We start from the raw sequence: 25,874 nt of genomic DNA on the forward strand, positions 1-25,874 counted from the left end.
CGGCGCTCGCAGCTGGTTGTTTTGTAACGCACAGTAAAACCTTCGTAATCCAGCTCACTTCCCACAGCATTCCAGCAGCATTCGCGAGGTTTTGATGGCGGGTGGATGGGTGGGTGAGTTTCGGTTCCACCTCCCCGTGATTTTTTCGGCAGTAGTGGCCACCGTCGTCATCTCTTGGTAATAATAAATGCTTTTAACCTATTTTGTTGCCATCTCGTATCGAGGGACAGCCAGCGTTTTGGATGGTGCGCGAACCTCTAGTGGGTTCGGAACAACCACATCCATCCGACCTTCCTGTAGCAATAAACGCACTCCCCTCCCCCACAAGTCCTGCCCGGGGCCGGGGAGTACCTTTTTCTATTGCTGGTACGTTGCGCTGTGCTTCAAAGGTAGTAGGGCAAGATATAGCTAAATCGCATGCTGAATTTCCTCACTTTTATTGGGCACGCATGCTTTCAACCATCGCTACCCATATACGAGCACAGCTTTATTCATTTTCCTTCCGGTTGTGTGTGGCAGCTGAAAACGCAGACGTTTTGGAAAACTGTTCCATCAACGCTCGATGAAGCCATTGATGTCGTTCGGGCTGTGTGTTTGTGTGTGCGCGATCCTTCCTCAGCGCCCAAGAATGGTTGGCTGTATCGTTCGTTTGTTTAAAGCTTTTTAAGCGTACCGGGTGCCCGAACAACCCTACTTGAGTTCGTGGGCTCCAACCCAGCCTGAAACAGGCAGGGTGAGATTGAGAGCGAGAGGTTAATGAGTCATTTTCCACTACCGATCTCGTTTGACGGGGGCTGTTTTGTGCCACCCAAGGCACTTTCTTCCTTTTAGTGAGCTTCCCTGCTACCTCCCACACGATTGTACGTTTGGCATTCCCAACGACCCTCCCCCACGGAACTCCGGTAATGTTTTCGTTTTTATAATCGTCGTCCGGTTTTTGTTAGGCACGGTGTATTGCACGACCGATAGAAAGCTGGCTGGGAAGGCTACACGGAACCCTTCCGTCTCGGCGCAATAAGCGCAAAGTGAATTCATCCGCGAATTTGCCTCGGAGCAGCGAAGGTTCGGATGATGATGAGAGACGGTTAGATGGTTTTATGCTACGCCGCCACCCACCCAACCGATGGGTCGATGGTGCGAGAACTTTCGCACTGCTCCCCGTGCTTTTGATCGTAGGTTATCGATGGTCTAGTGTGCTTTCGGTATCGGCGCGAAGCCCCCCTGTCGCGCTTTATTTGCACGCGATAAATGTCGAACAATCTCGTAACAAAATCGCCCGATGATGCTGCGGAAATGTTGCCGATAGAAGCGGGCTACATTAAAGCCCATTTGGCAATGCCCTCTGTGCTTATTTAAAGGGAAACAGATGGGAACCGTGATAGCCGTTTTTAAAGCAGCGCTCGCCACCAGCACGTTAATGGGGGCTTCGGACGTGCATTTAATTTGGTTTGATTAACATGTCTGTGAAGTGTCAATCAAAATATGAAGAATATTTTACGGACTGTTTGATCGATTAACGGTGACGTGATTTTAATTAATGTGTAATATGCTGCATAATTAAATTTTCCTTTATTTTAAGTAGTTATCAAACTACTTAAGTATCAAAATCAGATTTCTAGATAGCAAATTTGAATATCTAAAAAATCTCTCTTAATGGTAGATAAATAAACTAAAAAGATAAAATATTGCTCCAATATTCATTGTCACCAATAAACATAATCATCACATTTTTTAGAAAAATAAAACTCCTCCTATGTCAATTCCTTTTGACATTTTTTTTTTTGCGCTGGCATTATACCGGGTGGCATATTGTCGTCCCCAGGGCCGCCCGTAGTCATCTGTCACAATCGGTTAAAAGGGCATAAGAAGTGTTTTCAACCGAGCCACTTGGTAACCCTTCAACCTCTAAGCCTGCAAAACCGAGAAAATCCCCACCCTTGGGGCGGTCGGTATCCAATCGAACCCAATCGCTTTAGGGATATTGATATTGATTCGATGTGACTTATTTCACGTCCCTTCATTCAGCACACCCCCGGGTGGGTGTATGCCCCTCTCCCCTGCGCCCTCGGAGGTCTCGGAATGGTGGGCAATGGAATAGATACGGTCTCTCCGTCGCCGGTGACTTTTGCAAAACATCGCTCTGCATCCATCGCCATCCATCGATCCCGGAGGTTATTAGAAGTCTTATTTATAGGTTATGGCAGCAGGAGCAGTGGAATGACCATAATCGGCGGCATCGGCCGTGGTGCAGTGTACCTATCCTATCAGCCAGCAGGCTGCTGCTTCTCTCGCCAGTTCCGTGGCGCTCGATGCGGGGGGCAATAAAGTTTAAGTTTAGCCTTTTCCTTGCGGTTGACCCATCACACAGCGGCCATGGGTTGTGTGTCGTTCAAGAATCCGGTTGAGTCACGGGTAAAGCGGTGAGTGAACATATACCTCGAGAGTGGCAGAAAAGCAACGCTGGCCTTTTATTGAATCGCTTTCAACTTATCATGATACAATCGGAATTGAAAAATTGCACAACACCGCTGTTGTTGAGTTTCGCCCTGGGGACAAATGTGAATCGTGCACTTTAATGGTTTTTTCTTCGCGAAGTGACATGGAACGGATCCTTAATAATCTAAAAATTTGTAGGTTAAAAGCAGGTATTCTTGTTAAAGCCATCAAATTATACAAACCAGCGATGCGTGTCCTTCACTGCCGCTGTAAAGTTTTATGGAGCATATTATTTTATTGAAGCAAAAAAAAAACACATCTTGACACTAAACCGAAGATCTCTTACACTCCTAGTTCATTAAAAATGACTGCTATGACACTCAAGTGCACGTTTAAAATGTAATCACTTGAAGCAAATCCCGTGGCTTAAGATAGTGGCCAACATTCTCAGCTCCGCAATTGCGAAGGAAACTCTACACCGTAAGCCCCTACTGTCCCCCTGATAATGGTGATGACATTTAGCTTTCGGTTAACCGTGCTGCAGCAAATGCCCGTGTCGGTTCGTTATCCTGGTCGAACGATAGTCACTAGTGGTGACTAGTTCTACTCACTTCGAACCCCGATGACAGCACCAGACAAACGAGGTTTTTGTTTAGCTTTTATTCCTTCCATCAAACGCCGTTTGTTTGTTTGCAGTTGCCTTCGAATCTGACCTTTTTTTCCATTTTCTCATTTTGCCTATTTTAATTCCCATTCCGACGAGGAGGTGAACAGCACCGTGTGTAGGTTGTGCCAATTATTCATAAGCATAAACGCCTAGCGGTCGCAGTTTTCCTCACCTCGCGAGCGCGTGGGTTTTTGTTTCTTCGAGGTTCGGTTGGGTATCTTGTTGGAAACCCTATTTGTATGCAGCCCCGTTCGCAATTTGCAATTGAGCAATAATTCGCGTACTTCGCGCGCTGGGTTCACCTTCCGAGACAACGCGCGCTCAAGTCGTGTCACTTCTGGGTTGCATGATGATGTGAGGGGGCACCCAGAATCCTAAACCATCCAGCGCCGGCAGTATGGTAAATTGGTTCGTAACCGAATGACCAAACGGTGCAATTTCGATGCGCGTCGATTTTTCCTCCCGGTGGTTCATTTCAGCGCTGCACGAAACTGTGATAAATCTAATCTTTTTATGTCGGTTCGGGTGCGTTTTTTGATGCTGCCAGTTATGTCGTCGTACGCCGCGCTATGCCGTGGCTCGCAACTCGAGCATCATGTGCATGTGTTGCGGTTGTCGTCATACGCTCAAACTCGGCCATGTCGTGTCGGTTGAATGGGAGGAAAAGCCGAAACGATTAGCATTTGCTGCCATCGTCACATTTGCATATCACCTCCAGTAATGCATATGGTGCACTTTAATGCAACTTTTAGCTATGGGAGATGCAGTTACAAAAAAACTGGAATGGCAAGAAGATTGATGCTCTTTCCGACCGCTCTTAAGCTTTGCTAGGGGTGAGAAGTGCATATAAATGTGCATTATGAGGGTTTTACAAGAAACGAATAGAGCGCAATTGATATGCAATGTTTCAACCAGAGCGCACACAAGGAGAAGGAGAAAAAAAATCAGAAATTATTCCTATGCTGAAATTATCTTTCGTATGTGCCCCAAAATTGATACCAGCATCGATATCGATTGATATGTAAAGCATTATCGATTTTCCCCCTTCCCGATGGGCCGAGAATGTGAATAATTTCATGTGAAGTGTCTCTGAAGTCCTTCCATTTTCTGTGCCACCACTCTGCCGAACAATATTCGAACCGATTATTAAATCGGTGCTCAGTTCGAAGATGCGCGCACAACCTCCGAAGCGAACGAGACGAAGCATCGTTAAATTATTGGATGGCAAATATTTTTATTCGTTAAAGAATTTCCACCCATTTGGGAATTCTTCTCACCGGGGGCATGCCGTTGCGATGCGGAGCACTTCCATTGATCTACCGGCTTTCGTGTGCCGGCGGAAGGAACAAGGCGGTGTGCGCCCTGGCAAAAAAACGTCAATAAACGGACGTGTCATTCCGAAGTGCTCGATGTGATGTGGTTTTTCCCATGCTGAAGTTCACGATGATGCTGCTGTGGATGGATGCTGATGTTCAGATTTGAGTTCAGTTTTTGTGATGGTGCATCCGATGGCCAACCTTTGGGCCCCGTGCCTGTCAGGTGAATCAATATTTAAGCAGCCGCGCCCACACCCCGGCAATGCAGCACACTGGCGTTTTATTATTTGCGTACGTGATCGACCGCGCCGGAGCAGTGAAAATGCCTGTTCAACTTCCCTGACCTGCCGTGTTTGTGACCCAATTTATGGCAAACGAGGGAAGTTTTGGAATCGATTTCCGGCATCACGCGCCTGGAGAAGGTAGTTTTATGGAAGTGTTTGGCCTTGCCTACTTTACGGAGCTTATAGCAGTTAATGTTGCACCTAATTCTGGAGAAACATTGTGAAAACTATAATAAATTGTATGTTAATGCAGAATTTTTTTTATCTCCTATACCAGTGGAGCTCGTTCATATATACCTTTAAGTTCATCACCTTCCATCACTAAGCAGCACATAATCGTCGCCATTATCTACACTGCTAGCTGACTGCTAATTGCTCAATTTCGATTAGCCTTAAAGGTCAGATCGATGAATTGCCACCATTCCCTGCAGGCACACTCTACCAGGGCCGGGAAAGAGCCGGTCCACAGCGTGCTAGTTCGGTCTCAAAATACACACAACCGACAAAGAAGCGCCATCTTCTCGCATGCCTAGGACCCGTTTGCCACGCTCCCGAAGTGCCGCTTGTCAAGAGGCATCGGCCCGAACGAAAGGAAATGGCACAGAGATGAAGTAAATCAAAGCAAGAAACTTTGCAGAAAGAGATTGCTATCCATAGTTTCGAGCCTGCTTTCCTTGGAGACCCACTCCTGTGAGGACTCCTTCCTCCCGTGGTCGCGTCCCTTAGTTGCTTTTGCAGGGCGTTAGTTCGGCATACCCCGTTTTAGTTTTCATGTTTTCCCTCAATTAAATTTGCATGCTGTGTGCGCGCCCGCGTTCGAGTTGCGTTTCGTCTATCGTGTGTTTTATTTCCCTTTGCTTTGTTGGGTGCTGTTGGAGCCCGCTGGCAAAAACTAGAGGTCCTGCCACAACACCCGGAACCCCCGGTTTTTGCTAGTCGGGGAGGGCAAACCCTTAACTTTGTTCCCGGCAAGCAAGCAAGCGTGCAGACAAACGGTTGACGCATGGGTGCCGGTTTTGGCAAATGGTGGCGCGCGTCCCTTTTGCTGTTGAAGTACACCCTTCGGGTTTTTTTTTTATGGTGCTGAGCGTTGGATTTGACAGGAATGGTTCTGGGTTGTACCGCGCTTACCCAGGGATATGAGATAGGTCGCAATATCGTTTGAACCCGTGTGCCGTTCCCGTGCCCCGCTGGCCGGAGCTTTATTACGTGCGGACGACTAACTTTTTGGTCTATTACTGTTTTTATTTCCCAATACTTTCGGCGGTGTATCCGGGTGTACCTCCGGAAGGTGTTGTGGGATATTTTTGTAAGTTTTCCCTTTCAAAATTCAATTTGACAGCATTTCAAAACATGAAAGAAAGGTGTCGCTTCGCTCGTAGAAAGATTTGGCTTACTTTGCATGTTAATGGTGTTGATAAAAAAGGTGTTTTAATAACAGTTTGTTGAGATCTTTTCTTCAAAAAAAAAAAAACAATCATTTGATTATGTTTATTACGACGCAGCATACTTAAAACATAAATTCCTAAGCTTTTGTAAGCAATGATTTAATCTTATTTTTTAATCTCCTGTAGCTGTTGGAATATTTTTTTTTATTGTGACGAAATGACTCTTAATCTAGATGATTGCATAGCTTTTTTTATTGCATCGCTTTTCCAGCTTGTTGATGTGATTTTATGCAAACCCGAACTGGCAAATACGAACTTTAAAATGTTCAACAAAAAATAAATTGCGAACCTATCGATCTAAGCCTCATGTAATCTCTCGTTGTCCTATTTTTCATATTTTTTCCCATAATACCAATATAGTGAGAAGAAAAATCCTTACGCTGACGGCTTCTTTGCCTTACCCCGGCAACAATTTGTGTGCAGCCGGGCACCGGTAGAGGGAATTTACGAACGCATGGCCCAGCGGGTTTAGGTTGCGCAACCGCTAGGGTTAAACACAAGAAATGCACATAATGGCAAATGTGCTGCTGCTCCTAATGCTGCCGTTGCCTGCTGGCAGGCACTGCCGTTGTTTTGTGCCGTAAGCACTCGATCTCTGCCTTTGGAATCAATCTTTGGAACGACGGCACGAGCTTTTCGAAGCCTTCCGAGATGTGGTTAGGGCGAGGAGAAGTATTTTTTCGCTTCCCTAGCTTCTTGCAAACGTTTTTCTACCATCGTGTGCTAGTGTGTCGTTTGTACGCTCATGTCGGCTAAAGAAAGTGAAACTGATTTTCGATAACATTGTTCATTTGCGCGCCAACCATTACCATTACCCGATGGGGTAGGTGGCTAAGGGGGTGATGGTGATGGTTTGGTCTAAAGGCGCCGTTACCACCTCTTGGCTGGGACTCGGTTGCACGCCACAGCCGATGTACCCCTAGACATGGGTATTGGACGGCCAAGCAAAGTCCGCGAGGGTAAGCCTTTGTGGAGATCTTGGTACAGATCCTTCACGGTGAACCAGATGAGCTAGCACGCGGACCGGGGAACAAGGGAAGACGTATCTGCGCCAGAGGAGGCAAATGCCACAGCATCGTGGCGGTCGAGAGTAACATGTTGATTAAGAGTTAATTTAAGATCTCTTTACTTCTTCACATTTCCTTTAATGCGCGCCGTATGCTGGTCCACGGTGGTTGTTATTTTTTGCTTTGTTTTTTCTATTGCAGTGCATGAGTTTTCCGCCTATCTTGGCGGTTGTGAAACAAACTTTTCTGCTTTGCCGAAGGGAAGTTGGCTGAAAGCTGATCGTAGATTTGCTATTTTTTTTGCCCTCCCGCGCTTAGTCCATATGCATCTATGACGCCGGTTCGTGTGCGCTTGCACATGGTTAAGGGCATTTTATTTTTTTTGTGAGCCGCCATTTTTTGTCGCCACTTTTGTATTATGCAAATGTGTGTACCTTCGCTATCGAAGCTGCGCATATTGACAGTAGATTAATCTCGGGTGTTTCGTTTTTAACGTCAACAACAAAAAAAAACCAAGAAGCAACACACACACACTTGGTTCTATTATGTCCGTACCATGGAAGCGGAACACCCGAGCCGCTCCGTGTGAGTAATGTGTAAACATTTATCCCAGTTATCCGGCCCGCTGGCAACGGCTTTGCAATGAGGTCGTCCGGCGGCCGTAAGGTGAGGGTTGGGACTTTCGCTTCGCAAAGCAAGCAACGCGAAGGATGACCTTCGACGTCTGCCCACGAGATAGTGCGCGGTAAGAGACATCTCGCTGCCGCAATATGGTAACAACCATCCAATAAATAGGTTTGTGCGAAGCGAGGTGCGGTTTGACAGCCCTCTCGAGAGTGATTCGACAAATCGCCATCTCCATTGCTAACCGGGCATCCGTATTCGTCAAATTTCATTCTCAAATCAATCAAACAATGGTTTTCTAATTGTGTTGTTATATGGCAACGCAATATGGCGGCGGTGGAGCGTTCCAGATTGGCACACCTTCCTTTCCTGGGGGCGTCTCTAGTTACCTTGTGCGACTAGCGTCGACAGCTCTGGGCAATTGTTGGAAACCGAAACAGCGTCGAAGGCCGGGACACGGTAAGAATAATTGCTATCCCTCAGCGTTGAAATATCGAAGCAAGATAAATCTTTGCTCCGCGATGCAGATTGTGGAGTAAAGCAGTGTGTGTGTCGGTGACAACACCCGCGTAGTCCTCCTCGGGATGAGAACATCATCCAATGCCGGGCGCAACTGTGCCAGCAATTGCGTGTCGGCGTAATAACATTTAACCCGATCCGACGGCCGTACGGCTTGGACGAAACTGGACAAATTCGTTTCTTTCCCAAATAAAGCGAAACAGTGGGTCGAGATCCTCGATCAGTGATAGGAAACCTCGTGGGAATCATCACCAACTGGTGGTTGCAGGAGGAGAAGGGAGTTGGTTGGTGCATGCTTTCGGACCCAACAGTCCGTCCAGTACCCTTGGAACTCCCACGCTATAAAATAATACAAAAAATGATGTCCATCACTCGTATGAGGGCGCCGATAGTAAAGGCAGACAAGCAGAATGCAAGCAGATATTTGGACTGTGGACAATAAGCGAAACGTATAGTAGTTCCGTTTTCATGCGTTTTTCATCTCCGAATCTCTCTCTCTTTCCCTCGCACATTTATGGCCATTATTATTATTTCATTTTTGGCACGTGTAATTATTGCCAGCAGCCGTCTCGTAAAATTCATATCTTAGCCTGTCAGTCTGTCTGTGGCGCATCGGGGTAAAATCAAACCGTTCGACCCGGGCGGCTATTCGGCGGTGGCCTACGCGTACGAGAAAAATCACAACCCGTGGCCCGCAGCCCGGAGACAAGCAGCCAAGCCTGCTGTGACTGTCGCTGATGCTATTAGCAATAAAGGAACAAAAAAAAGCGCAGCTCCACAGAACAAAGGAAGGTCCCCCCCATTCGCATGTGGGGTATATGGGAATGGCCTTCTGCTCCTGGTGTTTGTTATTGTTTCATGCATACTATCTCTGGAGATGCTTCCAAACGACGGGCGATGGCAGGAAAAATACGCGACCCCCGCACCGAATGGTGTCGTTCAGCGATCTCATCTCATCATTTGCTTTTAGTAGCGTAGAGTTGTGGCACAAGACGAGATGACCGTGACAAGAGCTCAGTGGTAGAATTTGCGAACTGCACACAGTGGCGTCTTACGTAGGTCAGACTGGAATTTCGGGTAGGGGGGAAAATTACCATCTTTATAGATCAGTTTCTGTTTGCACTTTGTTTGCTTAATAAATACGGTCGTAAAAATAAAGATTAACATAAAACGCGATCGTATCGAGTGTATGGCTCTGTGAGTGCTTTTGATGTGTTGGAAATATCTCACAGCGCCACGGTTAATGACGGGTACGGGTGCATTTAAAATTTGCTTTGGTGAATGAGTTTTTTGGAGGACTTATTGATTTGTTTTAAAAATAGATTTTGTGTTAAAAGAAGGGGCAAATCGTTGCCAAAATATCTCCCAAAAACTCGCTTCATACGTCTGCCATTATTTGAGGAAGTTGCAAATTTGAGTTCCTTTTTCGGACATCGGACGGAAACGCTGAGCGATGTTTTGGGGAGCTTGGTGATGCGAAGCTAACTCTTTCTTCCTCTCTTTATGACCACTTTTCAAATCTGCAACAAAACCGTTCCCAACCCTGATAAGCATAACTGACCATGGCCAGCTCTAGTGGAGCCACCCAGTTTCCTTTTTGGTCTCGCTTCCGCCACGCCCGGATCTTGGCATCTCCCATAATGAAGGCATAAAATTCCCGCCATTCAGATTCCGTGCCAGCTGTTGGCTAAACTGATGGCAAAATAATGCCCCGAAGGGTACGCTCGAGGTTTTCTGCGATGACATGATTGGGATGTACCCTTCTGCTTGGTGAACTTCCAATCGGGCGTTTCGTTAGCGCTCAGTGCCATGGTGGGCCACTCCATCGCCCGTACGCCGGAAATGATCCATCGCGGAAAATGATTGCTATCGGGCGGTGATAAACTATCGTCGATGGATGATATTACTTTCGGGAGACTTTGGCTTCTTCGCAACACCACCACCCCCCTGCAACCACCGTCCCAGCCAGAGCAGGGCTTATCATCAAACGGATCGCAAAAAGAGCCAGCAAATAAAAAAGCTGGCCAAATCGCCGGAGTGCCCTCAGGGCTATGCTTTTATTTTGATCGTTCTCTCTTTTTGTTTGCCATCTTGCTCCCGCAAACGACCTCCGGCTTTGTGCTTACAATGACACTGGTTTTTATACTTCTGCACATACATTTTGTGTTCGCTTGAAATTTTTTGGCAGATAACTGTCAGGCATCGAGAATCGCAGCGTCCTTAAACGGATTCCGAGATGCACAATGAAGGGCTTTTGTCGCTTCAACGTTTTTCTTTCCCGCTCATTTTAAGCTGTTTGCTTATTCCCTTGCCAGTCTCTGGCATGAATCAAAGCGGAAGGGACGCTCAACTGCTGACAACTGTGGGAGAAGTTTGAAGATTTACAATGGCTAGCTGGGGTTTTTTTTGTCAATAAGTATTATCATGGGTAAAACAGTTACACCGAGAAGGTGCTCTAATAATCGGGTTAAACGAACGAGAACATCTCATGGCCGGTATCTGGAGCGTACTACGAGCCGAGGTTTTTTTTTTTTGGGCGAAACCTTGGACGTGGTAAATTTATTGCTTGACCTGCACCGAGTTGGAGAAGGACGAAAAATGCGCAATGAATGCGATATGCAAAAAAAAACACCCAAATGATCCCATCGGTTCAGGTATGTTTTACTTCACAATGTTCCGGTAGGTCGTAAAATTATTTGAGAACAAATTTTATACCTTTTTTCGCTTCAGTTTGCTGGAACTTCCCGATTCTGATTTATTTGGGATGGTTTTATTCCCCGTTAATTGGCACGGTTATCCTTCCTAATGCCAGCTGCCAGGTGTGTCGTGCAGTGATAGAGAGGTTCCCTGCGCATAACCGACACGGTGTCGATTTATTTAATCGCCATTACTCAAAGCGTAAATGGGTCCCCGTTGTGACGACAACCTCATCATACAAAAGCAAAAGCACAACCCCCTGGTCGATGCTCGTCATTCATGTTGGTGTGTCACACTGAAAATCCGCCGCACAGAAGCGATGTTAAAATGTAAATTTTCTATGTGGGGCTGCCTTTTGTTTCCCCCAAAAACAGGACCGACCACCGACCAATTGATCGTGTGCCTGTCTGATGATCGCCCTTAGCTGCCTCTGTTTGGAGGCTGCGATAAAGGAACAAGTGGCGATAGTTTGGTTTTGTTCTTCAGCGTTTTTTGTATAATTTTTAAAACAGGTTTTTTTTTCTCTCTATCTCTTGTTGACCACCACCACCACCGTGTTCCGTGTGGGGGGCTCGTTGTATGTTGTCCACCCGAGACACTAACGTGCTCATCCGTTAAGCTGTCCGGAGGTTTTTTTCTCCGTTTCGTTGTTGTCTGTCGTCTTTTTGTTACCCCTGCAGCATAAATCCATCGATTGATTTTTGGGATGCTCAGAAACCTCCCAACCGTGGCTCATTGGATGTAGAAAAATGTAGAGAAACAGCGATGATGTGTGAACAGCGTGGAAGGAGGGAAAATCCACAACAACGGTTGGAAAGGAACAGCAGCAACAACAAAACCCACCAGGCGACAACATCGTTGTAGGATCATTTCGTTATGCTGCTACTGTGTGCCATCCATGTTACGCGGTCGCGCGCAACCGTACGTCCGGTTGCGATGATCACATCATTATGCGCTGCCACTGCTGCAGGGGGTGTGTGTGTGTGTTCGCGTGTGCCGATGTCTCCGAACGTCCGATCATAATGCCCGAACAAGATGCCAACTTTGTAGCCCTCGAGGGCGCCCGTTCAGGCGCTACAACAAACGCATTTGGTATGCAAAAATGATGTGTTAATTGGGAGTGAAAGGTGAGCTTTATGCGAGCATCGGTTTCATCGCGAGGTGTCGATGTCGTTTGTTTGGAATGGAATACATTAAAACATAATGTCTTTTGATTTCAGCTCATTATTTAAGTGATGGCTTTGAAGTAGCAAACAGTGAGAAGTTTAGAGATGAAAGAAGCTAACGAAAGCTTTCGAAACTTTCCGTTTCATTCTACCAACTTTTCCGTACGAAACTTTCAGCACGGAGGCAAAGTAAACATAATTTTAAAGCCCCATTCTTACCTTCCCTGAACTGTAACTACCGCTACTGCAAGATGTCGATACTTGCACGCAGTGGCACGGCAAAAAAGAAACTACCGAGTGCGGCAAAAATACGTTGGCGCCTTTCGCAACTTTGCTGTCCCTATCACCGGTACGGCATCTTTCGATGCTTCGTTGCTTCGGCTCGTTTCATGATACATGCATCCCCATGGCTGGTGGTTGCATGTGAAAACCGTCGGCATCGGTGGTGTAACTCCCAAGGAGCCATGTAATTTGGCGACGTGCGATTATTAATTTATAATTTATTATCTTAATGATTGGGTACGGGAAAAAGAAACTGTGCGAAGGTGTGGCGCAGGATGTCCTCCCGGAGTAGCTCACTGGTGGGTTTTTGTATTTCTTGTGTGTATTTTTGTTTTGTTTCTCCGCGGATTACATGCAAAAATATGTTGCAGATCGGGATCACTTATGGATTAAATATTTTGCTGAAACCAAAACATCGTTAAACTTTTTATGTTCCCAGCGTATGAATCAGGCGAATCAGCTGAATCTGCTGCATTATTAATTATTTAAAACCGAACCGACATCGAACGACACCGAACGACTGATAAATCAATCGAAATGCTAATCGATACCTATGCATGCTCCGTTTAACAGAATGTCAATATTTATCTTGGGATCGTTCCCCCCCATGGTCCGTTCCCTGCAACGCCGTTCGACTCACCCTCGCACGACTTAAGTGTTCTCGTAAATTATTCTGATTCCGTTCGATGTTGCTCGTAAGATGCAGCCCGGAATGGAGCCACACTGAGTGTGATACACGTTGCACTGCAATGCAAACGCCCTTTAAGCTAATGCTGCGGCTGCTGCTGCTGGTGGTGGTGCGTTAGGTAAAAAAATAAGGAAAAAGGTGATCATAATTGCTTGCAAACGCAGCCGCGAACCCGATCTGGGACGGCCTGGACAAACTTGCGCACCGAGCGTGCGGAGAGCCTTAATTAATTTTCATAATTTACGATGAGAAATCTATTAATTAAATTTAAATTGCTAAATCACTAGCTTCGGCGTGGACCAGATTTTAAAGAGATGGAGCGAAAAGAGAGAAGAAAAAAAATATATATTGGAACACTTCGGCATTGGACGAAGGGACGATGGTCCGTGCGTGGCTGTGTGTCACGAACCCGCCCAAGACGGACCCATCTCGTGCGCGTCGGAGTTTCGTTTAGCGTTTGATCGGTACATTGCGGCACTTACCAGGGGGAGGTGAGGGGGTTGTTAAGTGTATGAATTTACAGCCTTTTTTTTCGTTGACTTGCTTCTTCTAACAAGGGACAGATGAGGGCGCGATAGTGCTTTGCAGCGAGGGGTTTCGCTCGTACCGAAAACATTCACCATCGATACGTAATCGTTGATGGTTTTTTTTTTTTCGTTGGCCTCCCATCGTCGTCAATGCATTGCACCCTGGGCATACCACCCACTCGCGATCGTGCTGATCCGTGGTAGTACAATATCTAGATCATCCAGCTCGTGGACGAAGCTCGATTTCTCGCTTGAATCGATCGTAAGGGAAAGAGTTTGATACTTTCTCACGCTTTAAACTGCTCACAATGTGTGTGTGTGTGTGTGTGTGTGTGTGTGTGTGTGTGTGTGGGGGGGGGGGGGAATGCTAATGGGGTGGCCGGCACTTGGTGGGAGTACGAGGACTGTCCATTAGCCTACCATCGATCGTAACGCTTACTAGAGGACCTACCAGAACTCTCCTTCAGCATAATGTTTATAAACGTTGTACGCTCATTGATAGATGGCTCCCCTGGTATTATTTCGATAAACGCAGATAGATGGCGCTAGCGCGTGTGTGGGTTGATCCGTCCGTACGTACGACAAACTCCCTCGAAAAACCGATACAGAAGTCAGGGAAATAAGCACCACTAAGGCAGGCTCCACACACTCACACTCGTGTAACATAAATATATCAATTTGAAAATGCTTGTTTTTATCGATCCCGGGTCGTCTCCATTGCCAAACCCATTTGCCGTCCTCGACGGTTGTCCGACGGAAGGAAGGTTCCTCCACAAACTGGGCATTTCCTTTCGGGGTCTGATTGGCGGTAGCAGCCGCATATTGGGCGGAGAGCAGATCAGCGTTGTGCCGTTGCCAAAAATAAAAAGGGCCCAACACATATTTGCCATTCAAATAGGCAGGAGGCACCAGCACCAATGTTAACCATGCACAGGAAGCTGGGAAGTTCGTGTCTGTCCCCAAATTACTCTCCCTCTGCTCCGAGCTGCTCCACAATTTCCCGGGTCGAATGCGGATGAGTTATGAATTGTTGCTGCTGCGTGGAGTGGACGGTTGTTCGGCTTCCCTCATTTCGCTACCTTTAAAAACTCCACCGCGTTGGAGATGTTTATTGATTTCCTTCGGAGCCCGAGCGACAACTTCCTGGCCGGGGTGTACGAGATATTGTACGCCGTTTTTTGTTATCCCGCTGATGACTTTTAACGGCGAGAGAGAGAGCGAGAGAAGGAAATGTTTGTGTGTATGCTTTATTCGAATATCTTTTAATATCTTGTATCCATTTAGCGTGGTCCCTCATTTTCCGGTCGAGGTTCGATATTTAACTTTTAACCGAAAGCACCCCATCTCGCACACGTACGGTTTATTTTTCGGAAGTTCGGAATCGGTGTACGATCATCGGTGTGCTGGGCGTTTGATTCTTTTTGCTGTATCGAGCCGGCAACACGGCAACGCCACATTACGGATATGAATGGGTTTGTCTGTGTACGGAAAATGGGCAGCCCGGAAACCCCACTCACCTCTCATGCGCTGTTGGGCGATGTTCGAATCCGATGTGCTGAACAGCGGCACCCAAGCAAGGAAACAAATGTCTCGAAGGAGGAAGATTGATGGGTCAAAAGGCTGTACGTTGTGTTTCGATTAAGGCATTTGTATCTCGCTTTCTCGGGTTTGTTTGATAAATTTAACGAAAACAGATCAACAACAGCAACAGAAAGACTGGATGTGAGACCAATGGTAGGCAAATATCGAAAGATGGTATGCATGTTGAGGTTTTCTATGCTACCAGTTCCGGTCCAGCGTTGGGTCGGTGGCTAGTTAGTTAGAGTTTGTTTGAAATTGGGAATGACTGGCTTGATGAAATCCGAACGAGGTAGAGGCGGCTACTCAAACCATCGTTCCCCCTTCCCGGTTACTTTAGTTTTAACTCCCCAACGGGTGAAGAATAGTGAAGATCCATTAGTATCGAAAGCCGACAATCAGACTAGTTCAGATGGTCATTGGTGTTAACCCACACATCCCCCAGGGTGGGAGGATATTGCTGCTTCTTCGCCAAACTACCGGCTACTATACCACAGCTGCCGAAATGGATTTGTGAGCATACAAAGCCCGGAAATGGAGGAGCATTCGTATCCTTCCGGTGTGCGGCGGTGTACGCCGTACCCCCCGTATGCAATGTGGGCCTCTACATCGAGGGAAATGGGCTGGAAAATGATTGGACACGAGACGGGCGAATAGTGGGCCCGGGGAGGGAGCATTCTCACAGTCGATGTTTGTGTGACGTCCGAAATGGTAATGGGTAGTGGTGCGCCTATCGGAGGGAAAGGTTTTGAATAATTTGGGTCAAATCATTCGGAAACGATTGATAGTGGTGCAGTGGGTTTTGGGTGTGGGGTTGGCCAAAATGGTGGAGAAATGTTGTTTTGTGAATTACGCTGATTGATGCCCTTAGACACGCTTCGGTGTTCAATTATGTTCGCAAATCATTAAATTATTGTGCACCACTAGATGCGGCTGTGGTTCGGCTCCGGTGGTTCGAGAATTAGCCGCTTCCGTTCTAAATTATGATGTGTAAAATTAATTTCCATGTGTTTAGCGATGCAATTGGATTTTAGAATCAATTAAAAACATGTGCGCAGTTCGCTGTCGATTGCATGCTGATGCTGAATTGTGGTCAATATCCATGAAATTATGCGATGCTTCAAAGGATGTGAATAGAGAGGCTTTTCTATTGTCATCCTTCAAAATGCGATTGAAAACAAATAATTGTAAATAAAAGGCATTTTACTTTGAAGTCACACGAACGTTTCCCGTGGGAGTGAACATGTCTACAGTTGTATGTTAGCTGTCAATTAGCTACATTTGATTGTTGATCACGAGCGAAAGAGTAATCAAAGCTTTATAGCTTATTTCTGAATTTTACTCCTACACTAGCAGTTGATCGTGTCTCTAGCATCTAGCGGAATGATGAGTTACGTTTTTATGCTCATCTGTCACAGCACGATTCAATCTATCCCTGTCTGCTTTTAAGATCTTCTGGGCGAAATGTTTCTTAAGAAATATAGTTCCATCTGCATGACTCAACATCATATTTACAGTCAACAATTCAAGCTTCATGAACTATATAACTATATATCTGTATGAAATGTTAACGTCTCATGTTGACATTATTCCTTCGATTCCAAAAAGATCTGGACATGATCTCTTGCTTCTTTGGTGGTGTGCCTGTTAAAGTGATTCATTTTGTCAATAAATAATATTCACTTTTCCCTCTGACAGTGGCAACACTTTCCAACAGACGCAAGCACAATGTCGAAAAAGTAAATCAGTGCAAACAAATCGTATAATCTCACTGCAATAACTTCTACACTCCTTTTCGACGTCACTCGCTTAACTAGCGCCACGGTACGCGCGGTACGAATGCATCAGTATGCTACTATTGCACCTCCACAAGTTATCAATTAATCGATGGAAGATTTATGATCCTGCTGTGTTCCTTGTTCGCTCGTTTGTTGCCGCTGCACTCGACCGACGAAGGCGCAGCAGCAGAAATCGAGCAGTTTGCGCCAATTGCGCTCTTTCGCCTGCACTAGGTCACACAACCTCCCGATCCCGCGAAGATATCGGAGACCATTGCAAGGGGATTGGGCGACGGGATTTTACCGACCAACTTCCCTGACATTCAATCTCTTGCCATTTCAAATTGATTTCCCTTTATCTATATCTGTTTTATTGCCCCCACTGAGGCTGTTCCTTTGCCGCCGTGAGCTGTACAGCAAAAGTCCGCACCCATTCGGAGAAAGAAAGTTGAGTTGAATAATAATTTCTTCACTTCTTGGTCTCCCGTCTGCACATGGGTGAAGTTTTGAGCTGGAACTCTAGTCGTTCAATCTGCAAATATTTCAATTGCTATCGAATTCTTTGCAATTGACTTTGGTTTGTTTGGTGTGCTGGGATGATGACGCTGGCACGCTATATTATTTATGAAACATTCGTGCGGAGCGGAGTTAACCATTTGTGCTAGAAAGGCACAATGCACTTTGAAGTTATTGCGACGTTGAGCAAGTAAAATAATTTCAATTTTAAAGTTACACAAAGAAAAATTGAATGTTTTTGAGATCTCACATCCCAAGTACCGGGAGGTGCCATCGTAAAAGTGACCATTGCCAAGATGCGTGACCTTCTTACCGTGTGGTGAAATGATTGGTTTTGAAATGAACGTTAAAGTTGTACCTTTGCGCAGATGTCAGGATTGACCTAAGCATTTTAATGTCGCTGCATCGAGCCCTGGTGGGCCAAAGTAATATGCATCGGATCGTTTAGCCGATCTGGCAAAAAGGAAACCACTCACGGACAAATCACTTTTCGTTGCTGGGAGTCCGTTTAGAGATTACTCGTCGTTGCTGTGTGAGGACTGTAGGACGACCAGGAATAACGGTTTTACGACTTTTTATGACAATGAAACTGTGGCGAAGCTGACCTTTTCCGGGTGGATTTGCAATCAATCAGCAGCAGAGTGATTTTTATTGCCCCGCACTCTCCGGGTGGGTTCTGTGTTCTATATGTGGGATGAAATTAAACTTAACGAGAGAGGGCACTACAGTTTCTGTTTATTTTCTTATTTGCTTTATTTTATCTGAATGTGTAGCAAAATATCAAGTACGTTCGTTCGACTGCCAGCTGTCTTGCGTACTTAAATGTTAGTAAAAAGGTTGTTCCGGAAAGCACAACTAAATTCGAGCGCAAATGCAACAATCTCATCTCACGATCGAGGTAATAATTTCACGGTGCTCTTAATCCCCTATTGAATCGGCAAGCGCATTATGCAATTACCAATCAGCTGCGATCGATATGGAAGCATATCCATCTATTGATCAGCAGCAATAGCAGCAGCAGTAGCGGTAGCAATGAAACATTCCACCATCAGCCGTGGCGCGCTAGCGTAATTGTGCAGTTTTGTCCGATTTTTCTTCACACTCTCACTTTTTTTTGCGCCTGGCCGGTCAGACAGACAGACAGACAGACAGACAGCCACAAAGACGGCGTGAAGGAGCTGTAAGCCGGCGGATGGATTGCGATTGGGAGGGAATGCTTTTCCCATCCATTTGCGTTCGCTTACGATTCGTACGATTTTCCACAATTTCACGCAACGCCCAAACTACGATGTGCCGAAGCGTGCCGGAGGGTTGTTTTTTTTTTGTTTTTTTGCTTTCGGAGTGATTTTGTTTCATTTTCTGATTAACTCGATTAAAATTATTGCCATTATTCAATTTGTACGCCGTTGGAAGAGTTTATCTCGTTTCTCTCGGGTTTCTCTACCTTTTTCCCAGCGTGCGGGGCAAATCCAATTCCCTGCTGGATAGGGAAAGGATAGGGAAAATCAAACAAAAACCAGCTTCACTGAATATTCTCTTTCCGGTGAAGGTGAGAAATGGTCGTTTTGGGATTTTTTTCTTCTCTTCAAATCACTGTCGTTTGCAGGCGCACCGCCCGAAATGGTGCATTCTTCATACCGCGTTGGTTCGGAACATGTCCATAGGAGCTTAACACCTTTCCGACTTCGGAACAGTGCTTTAAGAGTTTGAAATGATTTTCAACACCTTCCGCCGAACAAACCGTGCCTTTGCTCGATCTGCCCCTTTCCTCGCAACTCTGCACGACGCTTGGAAGAACAAACTTTGACTGATCAGGAAAAACCTGTTTCTCTAAACCAGCTCTCACACGCTGGCTGGTTGTTGTTGTGGTACGTTTTCATCTCCGTTCTGTACATTCTGCACCGAAGACTGGTGAGCCCGGTAAGCTTGTCATGTCTCGTTACGAACTATGGTATTGCTGGAATGTGCCGTGATTAAGTACATTGCTGCAACATCTTCATTGTGCCCAGCTCCTTGATGGGTGTAATTTAATGGACCATATGTCTTGCACTCATACCTCGTTTCGAACATCGCTCGTTTCGGTAGACATTTTTATTCCATCGTTTCGCTCTTCCGTTCCGATCGTGTACTAATCGTTGTTTCCTTTCAATCATTTCTTGTATTTTCGTGTATAGATTACACCAGAGGATGGTTTGCCAACGGTTGTGTGTAGTTCCTGTCGTGATCAGCTAGAATCCTGCCATCGGTTCCGTCGGGTGGCTCACAGGACGCAGAAATCACTGCAGAGCTACCTCAGCTACACCGCAGCGCTCGCTGGAAGTGAAGAGGTAAGTGTGAATTATTTAATAAATAGGTCCAATTAATTTAGAGAATATTGCCTACAACGACGCTAGAACTAGAACTGAAAAGTTAAGATTTTCATTTTAAAGTAAACAAAAATCAAACCAAACACATCCCTTTTGCGCTCAACATCTCTTCGCGGGCTTTGTTTGATTTCTGATATTCGTTGGAAAAAGTTTGAAGAGTGAATAGAGTTGATGTTTGCTTGGAAGTTTTTGGAGAACCACATTCCATAGCCAGATATCTTCTATAAGCCTCACACGGTCGATGACTAGAGGCAATCACCACACTGCTGCCGGTCCAAGACGTTTTGCCATCATTTATCATAGAAGTGTAGCAATTGGCGTCTTCGTACACCCGGTAAAGGAACCTCTGCAACATTTTATTGACCCTGACGCCCTCACCGAAACATATCAGACTGCCGATTATCGACTAAACTCAATCAGAAGTAAATTGCGTTCGCGTGTTCCGAATGGTGAAACATTATGCTAAGGATCTAGGACATTGCCGAAAGAAGAAGCACGTGAGTGAAGAGAAGCAGGAGGGAGGGAGCCATTTTGATAATGCCAGCAATGGTGGCTAAAGGTGCTCTAATTTCGTGACGGGTGTGCATTGGTGTTTCGACATGGATCAAGATGCCTGGGTTTGACCTGCTTCCAGGGGTGTACGGTGCTTATTTTTACACTGGTCGATCGATGTCCTTTGATTGATTGATGATGTGATGTTACACTGCAGGTGTTCCTATTTCGGAGCCCCCATGTAATGTTGTATGATAAAATTCGATCACTATCTTTGGAAGCTAGTATCGATTGCTTTTCAGCATATTGTTGTAGTAATAGCTGTCCAAGAAATCTTTTCGTGTGTTTGCTGTAAAATAAATATTTTGAATAAACATTGTAGCACTTTTAGCTCCCAGTCTTCCGAATCGACCTCTGCAGAACTGCAGAAAATTAGAAAAAGATTTTTTGCGTCGATAAATATTCTAGCTGGCGCCTAGAGCGAATTGCATTATCAAACTCGACAAATCTCCAACAAAGAAACGTGCCGGGCAATATTCGCACATGCTTTTCCACGGTTGAGCACGCTGGCAAAATGTTGGCCGGGTGCAATGAACGTTAGAACGTAAATAAATAAATAACTATTATAGCTGGCATATACGATGGACCCCATAGGTCTCGGTTCCATGCGAGATAGTGCATGTCGTACCGGTATCTTCCCGTTGCTGAATTACGACCGACTAAGGAGGAAGGCAGCGAAAGAGAACCGTATGAGTGATGTATAAATACAAACAACATGTAAATATGCATCATTTGAATATCATACTTTCATCCATCTTTTTCCTTGTCTCGGCATTTCTTGTGACGCAGCGAGTGAAACACTACCAACGGTCTGCAACATTCAATTTTCTGTCCGCGTTTGTTTTTAGCGGCAACTCGACGGTACCATCGCTGCGTGTGTGGAGTTCGTTGTTCTGAACGTGTTGCAACACAGTTTCTTTGTCTCTCTTGGTACGATGATTTGTTTCTTGCGCCTTTTATGGGTTTTCCTGCGCTGCATCAGCGCAAGGAATCGATCGCAGGCGAGAAGTTTGTGGAGTACTTCAGCGAGTGTGTCGTTGTGTTGGGATGTGAGATATCATAAAACCCATCCCATATCAACCCCCTGAAAAAGGCCACTATGGATGGAAGTTAATGGGGATGCAACACTTCTTCAAATATTGAGCAACATTGACATCTGTCTTGGTTCAACGTTCGTCCATGCGCTGGTCTAGCTGTGGTCTCTACCGACAGGGATTAATTCTTGGGAATTTCGAAGGTTAGAAAGGGAGTAACGTTCTAGAAGCATGTTGCATCTCCGGAAGACCGCAGAAAACTATGAAATCGTTATTTTCCCATTTATGCAGTGTGTCTCCCGCCACCCAATGTACACATACGTCCGCTTGGTGAATGCACTTTGCATTGCAAACGAAGTATGGCGCATACGGTGAATTTATTGTGCAAATGTTTGCCATCGCTTTGCTGGGACGCTGTTACTTCGGTGTCGTTTGCTGGTCCTGTAGAATCCATTTAGCATATGGTGGTTAGTGGTGACGTAAAGGAATCATATTTCGCTTTATCAATTCTGTTACGATACTATGAGGACTATTTAAGAGCCTAAGACTATTTAAGAGGGAGTTCTAGCATTCTTGGTGAGAAGTAAGCATATGAGAGGTAGTTTAACCATTTGGAACTATAGATTTCATTTTAAAACCAATATCAATATTTTCATCTCATAACTAGTTGGAAAATATTTTTACACTTGAAATCAATTAGGCGAACCACTTCAAAATCTCTTCCACTTTCTATCCGACGGAATATTTATCAAATGGTTGTATTTTCGTTTACTTGACATTGCTGCTATCACCGTCAAGATGAATGGTTTAAATTGTTGATGACATAAACCGTAGTGTCGAAGGATGGGGAAAAAAATGGAACATAACAAATTTCAAGACGGCGGTAAGCTCTTCAACGCAACCGGAATACCGTGTTACCCGTCCGGTTTGTCTCGCCTCCTCTAAATCGTCCGCCAGAATCGATCGTTCATTCGTGTTACATTTCGCATTTTTTCGCCAGCACACCATCATCTTAGAGCGTAATCATCGTCGCAAGTGGGTGTGACATTCCACGGAATATTTTCGAAATCAATAAAGACACAATCAGCAAACGCGCGCGGTACGCGATCGGGCCAAGTGCGACCAGATGGAGCACCGTGAGTGAGTGAGGAAAACAAAAAATGGCACACCATTAATCATAATTCAATGTTTTGATGTTCCTTTCAGGATGAGAGTGGGTGGTCAACGGATAGAACGGATCGCTAGAGCGGTGGCGGTGTTGCAAAGCCAAGGGGGTGGTGCACGATCTATTCGTGTTTTTTTTTACGGATTCGATCCGCATGAAAACGAGCTTGGCAGGCACGGCTTAACCGAGATGTCTCCAATCGACTGGAAACGATTTTTTTTTCATCAATATCCCACTTTTTTCATGTTTGTTTTCTCTCCAATAGCTTGTGATGTAGACAACTGTCATCTTACTGACAGCGTTTTTCAAGGGACGCCGTCTCCCTTGAATTTAAACGCTGACGTAGGTAGGCGAATGACTCGAGCGATATGAAAGGTTTGATTAAAATGATTTGCTGATATCTTTCCAAAACATTTTATTAAACATGTTCTTTTAAATTGTTTTCTTACAAAAAAATGTCGGTTATATAACGATAGACAAATCTCTGTATCCTCATCATCCGTAGATATACACCCCTGCAATAGAACGAACAGTCCTATTTGTATTGTATTTGATGCTGGAGCTGCTGGAGCTCATTTTTTGCGCACCGTATCGTACCGTACTGTTCGGTTCTCATTTTCTAGTTTCGCTATACTGCCTGCCTGTCTCCCTCGGGGTCGAATAGCATCATACTCAGGTGGCAATGGTCGGCAATGCTGGGAGATTGAGTCCAAACCCCCCACTATCCTGACCTCGTCACGGGTAAGGAAATGGGAATGCCCGGGAGTCACTTCGATTTGCATATTAATTGAAAATTCACTCACCTCACCAACATTCCCACTCCCTGCCTTCTATTACAATACGGGTTTGATAATGGAGCCGTGTACAAACAGTCTTACCCAGGTCGGTTACTAGAGTAACAGATCGATTTTCAAGGCCTCTCCAATCCCGTAGAATACGATTTTTATTTTACTCTTCGTTCTGAACGACAACGTAGCATGATTTTTGTTTCTCTGCAAACCCACATTAGTTTACAATTTGTTTCCGATTTTATGGAGCTTTCGGATGTCAACAGATGGAACTCGCGTGGAGATAATCGGCTCTGCTATAGGGCACAATTAGATGCCTACCAGATGTTCTTGACGGTGCCTTGAATTAAACATTTGTATCAATTAGAAAATATCACCTTTTAAAAGGCTAAAACTTTAATCGACAAGTCGATGAAAAAGCTATTCTGAACGATTTTTCATTATCTCTTAACGGTACGTTCATGCCTTTCAGATCATCCCCACAGTCCGATCACATTTTAACACCTTTTCCGCAGGTGGCAGATGTTTGCGATAGGGAGGAACCGGGGCACCGATTTGAATATAATAAGCTGTGCATGGCATTACCGCACAATCTTGTCCCGGATCAGTCAGGTAACATTATTTACGGTCTGGCTGGATCGAACGTCCCCGGTGCCCTAGTATCCTCGACTATCATCATCTGCCCGGAACATGACCAAGCATAAAAAATCATCAAGAAACTACCTCACGGACGGCGATCAAATAAACAAAAATGGACGGCGAGAGAGGGACAAAACGAAACCTTACGAAGAAAAAGGCCCCGTGTGGATGAAAAACACGCGCTTGCGAAGGGCACACACTGGCAAGGGAAAACGGCTAAATTTTGGAGTTCACCCGTCAAGCCGAGAGAGAGAGAGAGATGATGGTGAAACGCGCGTTTCAGTTCGCTGGTCCTTTCTTGCCGGTTTTCGAAGACCGTTTCGAAATTCGACCGAAAAGCCAGTCAACACGCGGAGGGACCGCATCGGGCAAAATAGGTTGCCGACGACGACCGATGCCGGTAATGATGGCGGCTCTATCGCGGTACTTCTAGCCCGTGTACCGAAAGAAGCAAAAAAAAGGGGTTTCGCTATGCGTTCGGTCATCAAATTTAATTAAAATTACATCCAAACCGGGTTGCCGGCCCCAAATGGCCTGGGTGGTTTGTGTTATCAGGCAAATGGGACAAGCAGGGCCGGGGTAAGCGCAAGAGGCGAAAAAAACTCCAAGCAAAGCGTTGTGTGTGGGAGGAAAGAGTGAGATTTGGATCTTTAAAGGGAACAATCGAAGCAATAAAAAAAAATCCGTCCGGACCCTTAACCAGTAGGAGTGTGGCAGTGGTGTGTACATTCAAATTTTTGCGTAGACAACTCCGATGTCTATCCGATCGCACGGCGGTACTTGTAAGATTTGGTCAAGAAACCTTGTTTTTTGTTGGCCCCTCTTTAATGCTTTCTTAACTTTGGTGGCTTGTCACGCTTTTTTTTGTTCGCAGAGGGTTTTGCTGTCGACACGCCGCCTTATACATGGTGCGCTGCAAAGGGTGCGAGAAGTTGTCACGTTTTAATTTTTAATGTTATTAGCCTGCGATCGGTTTATTTCACGCGATGCCGATAAGAACGCACGTTTAAGAGCGAAGTTGCGTAAAGCAGGTCAAATTTCGTGGCGAATTGCTTACTTACCACGGTTGATAAGCTAAAGTGAGGAGATAGGAGGAATAAACACCTCGAAGCTCCCAAACCACGATGTCGACAATCTCCACCGATTGAGATCCCCGTGGTGGTGGTCCCCGGCATTAATTAATTGCTCCCGATTCATTAAGCGCTCTCGATCACGGACGTCACCGGTTGCCTGGACTTGACGATCGTCTCACGGGAGGTTAAGCGTGAAGAAAAAAGTGGTTCAAACCCACCTTGATCGTAACCGTACGACCATTGAACCGCCTCCTTCCGAAATGCGTTCATCAAAGATAAATATGACTTGTCACGAGCGTTATAGTGGGACCATCGATCGTTTCGGGCCGGGCATGTGGCGGCGCCGTGTGGTGTGCTATTTTAAAATCGATCTTTCCAAACGGGGTTTCCGCTTTGCGACAAACTTGACTTGATGCAGGCCCGAAGATGCGATCCTCCCTCGCGCGCGAAGCGTGGTATGATTTACCGTGCCGGCGTTGATCTAGATTCGCTGCCCGTAGTTATGCTGCCTGGTTATTAAGAACCTACTATGTGCAGCGTACAGCTGCAGAAGACGCAGGGCTCGTGGGTCGCGTGTGTTTTACGTTTGTGGTCAAAAATAAATGACTTTAGCGCATTCGGCTCGCCCGTCGCCAGGAGGGCATATGACAGGTTGTCTTAAGTATCGTTTAAGTAGATTCTCAGATCTTCTTCCCCTCATTACGCGACAAGCGACACCGGCAAG

At 45.7% G+C, this 25,874-nt stretch overlaps 1 protein-coding gene across 1 annotated transcript in view; it reads left to right on the forward strand.

Annotated features, from left to right (window-relative positions):
* LOC128301449 (probable serine/threonine-protein kinase DDB_G0282963) overlaps nt 1-25,874 on the forward strand; it is a 209,150-nt gene that overhangs the window by 105,053 nt on the left and 78,223 nt on the right. Inside the window, exon 2 of the mRNA XM_053037939.1 lies at nt 19,708-19,860. Within this exon, the coding sequence (XP_052893899.1) occupies nt 19,708-19,860 (153 nt within the window). The remainder of the gene's footprint in view (nt 1-19,707; nt 19,861-25,874) is intronic.

Source organism: Anopheles moucheti, chromosome 3 (assembly GCF_943734755.1).
Source record: "Anopheles moucheti chromosome 3, idAnoMoucSN_F20_07, whole genome shotgun sequence".
Lineage (NCBI taxonomy): Eukaryota > Metazoa > Arthropoda > Insecta > Diptera > Culicidae > Anopheles > Anopheles moucheti.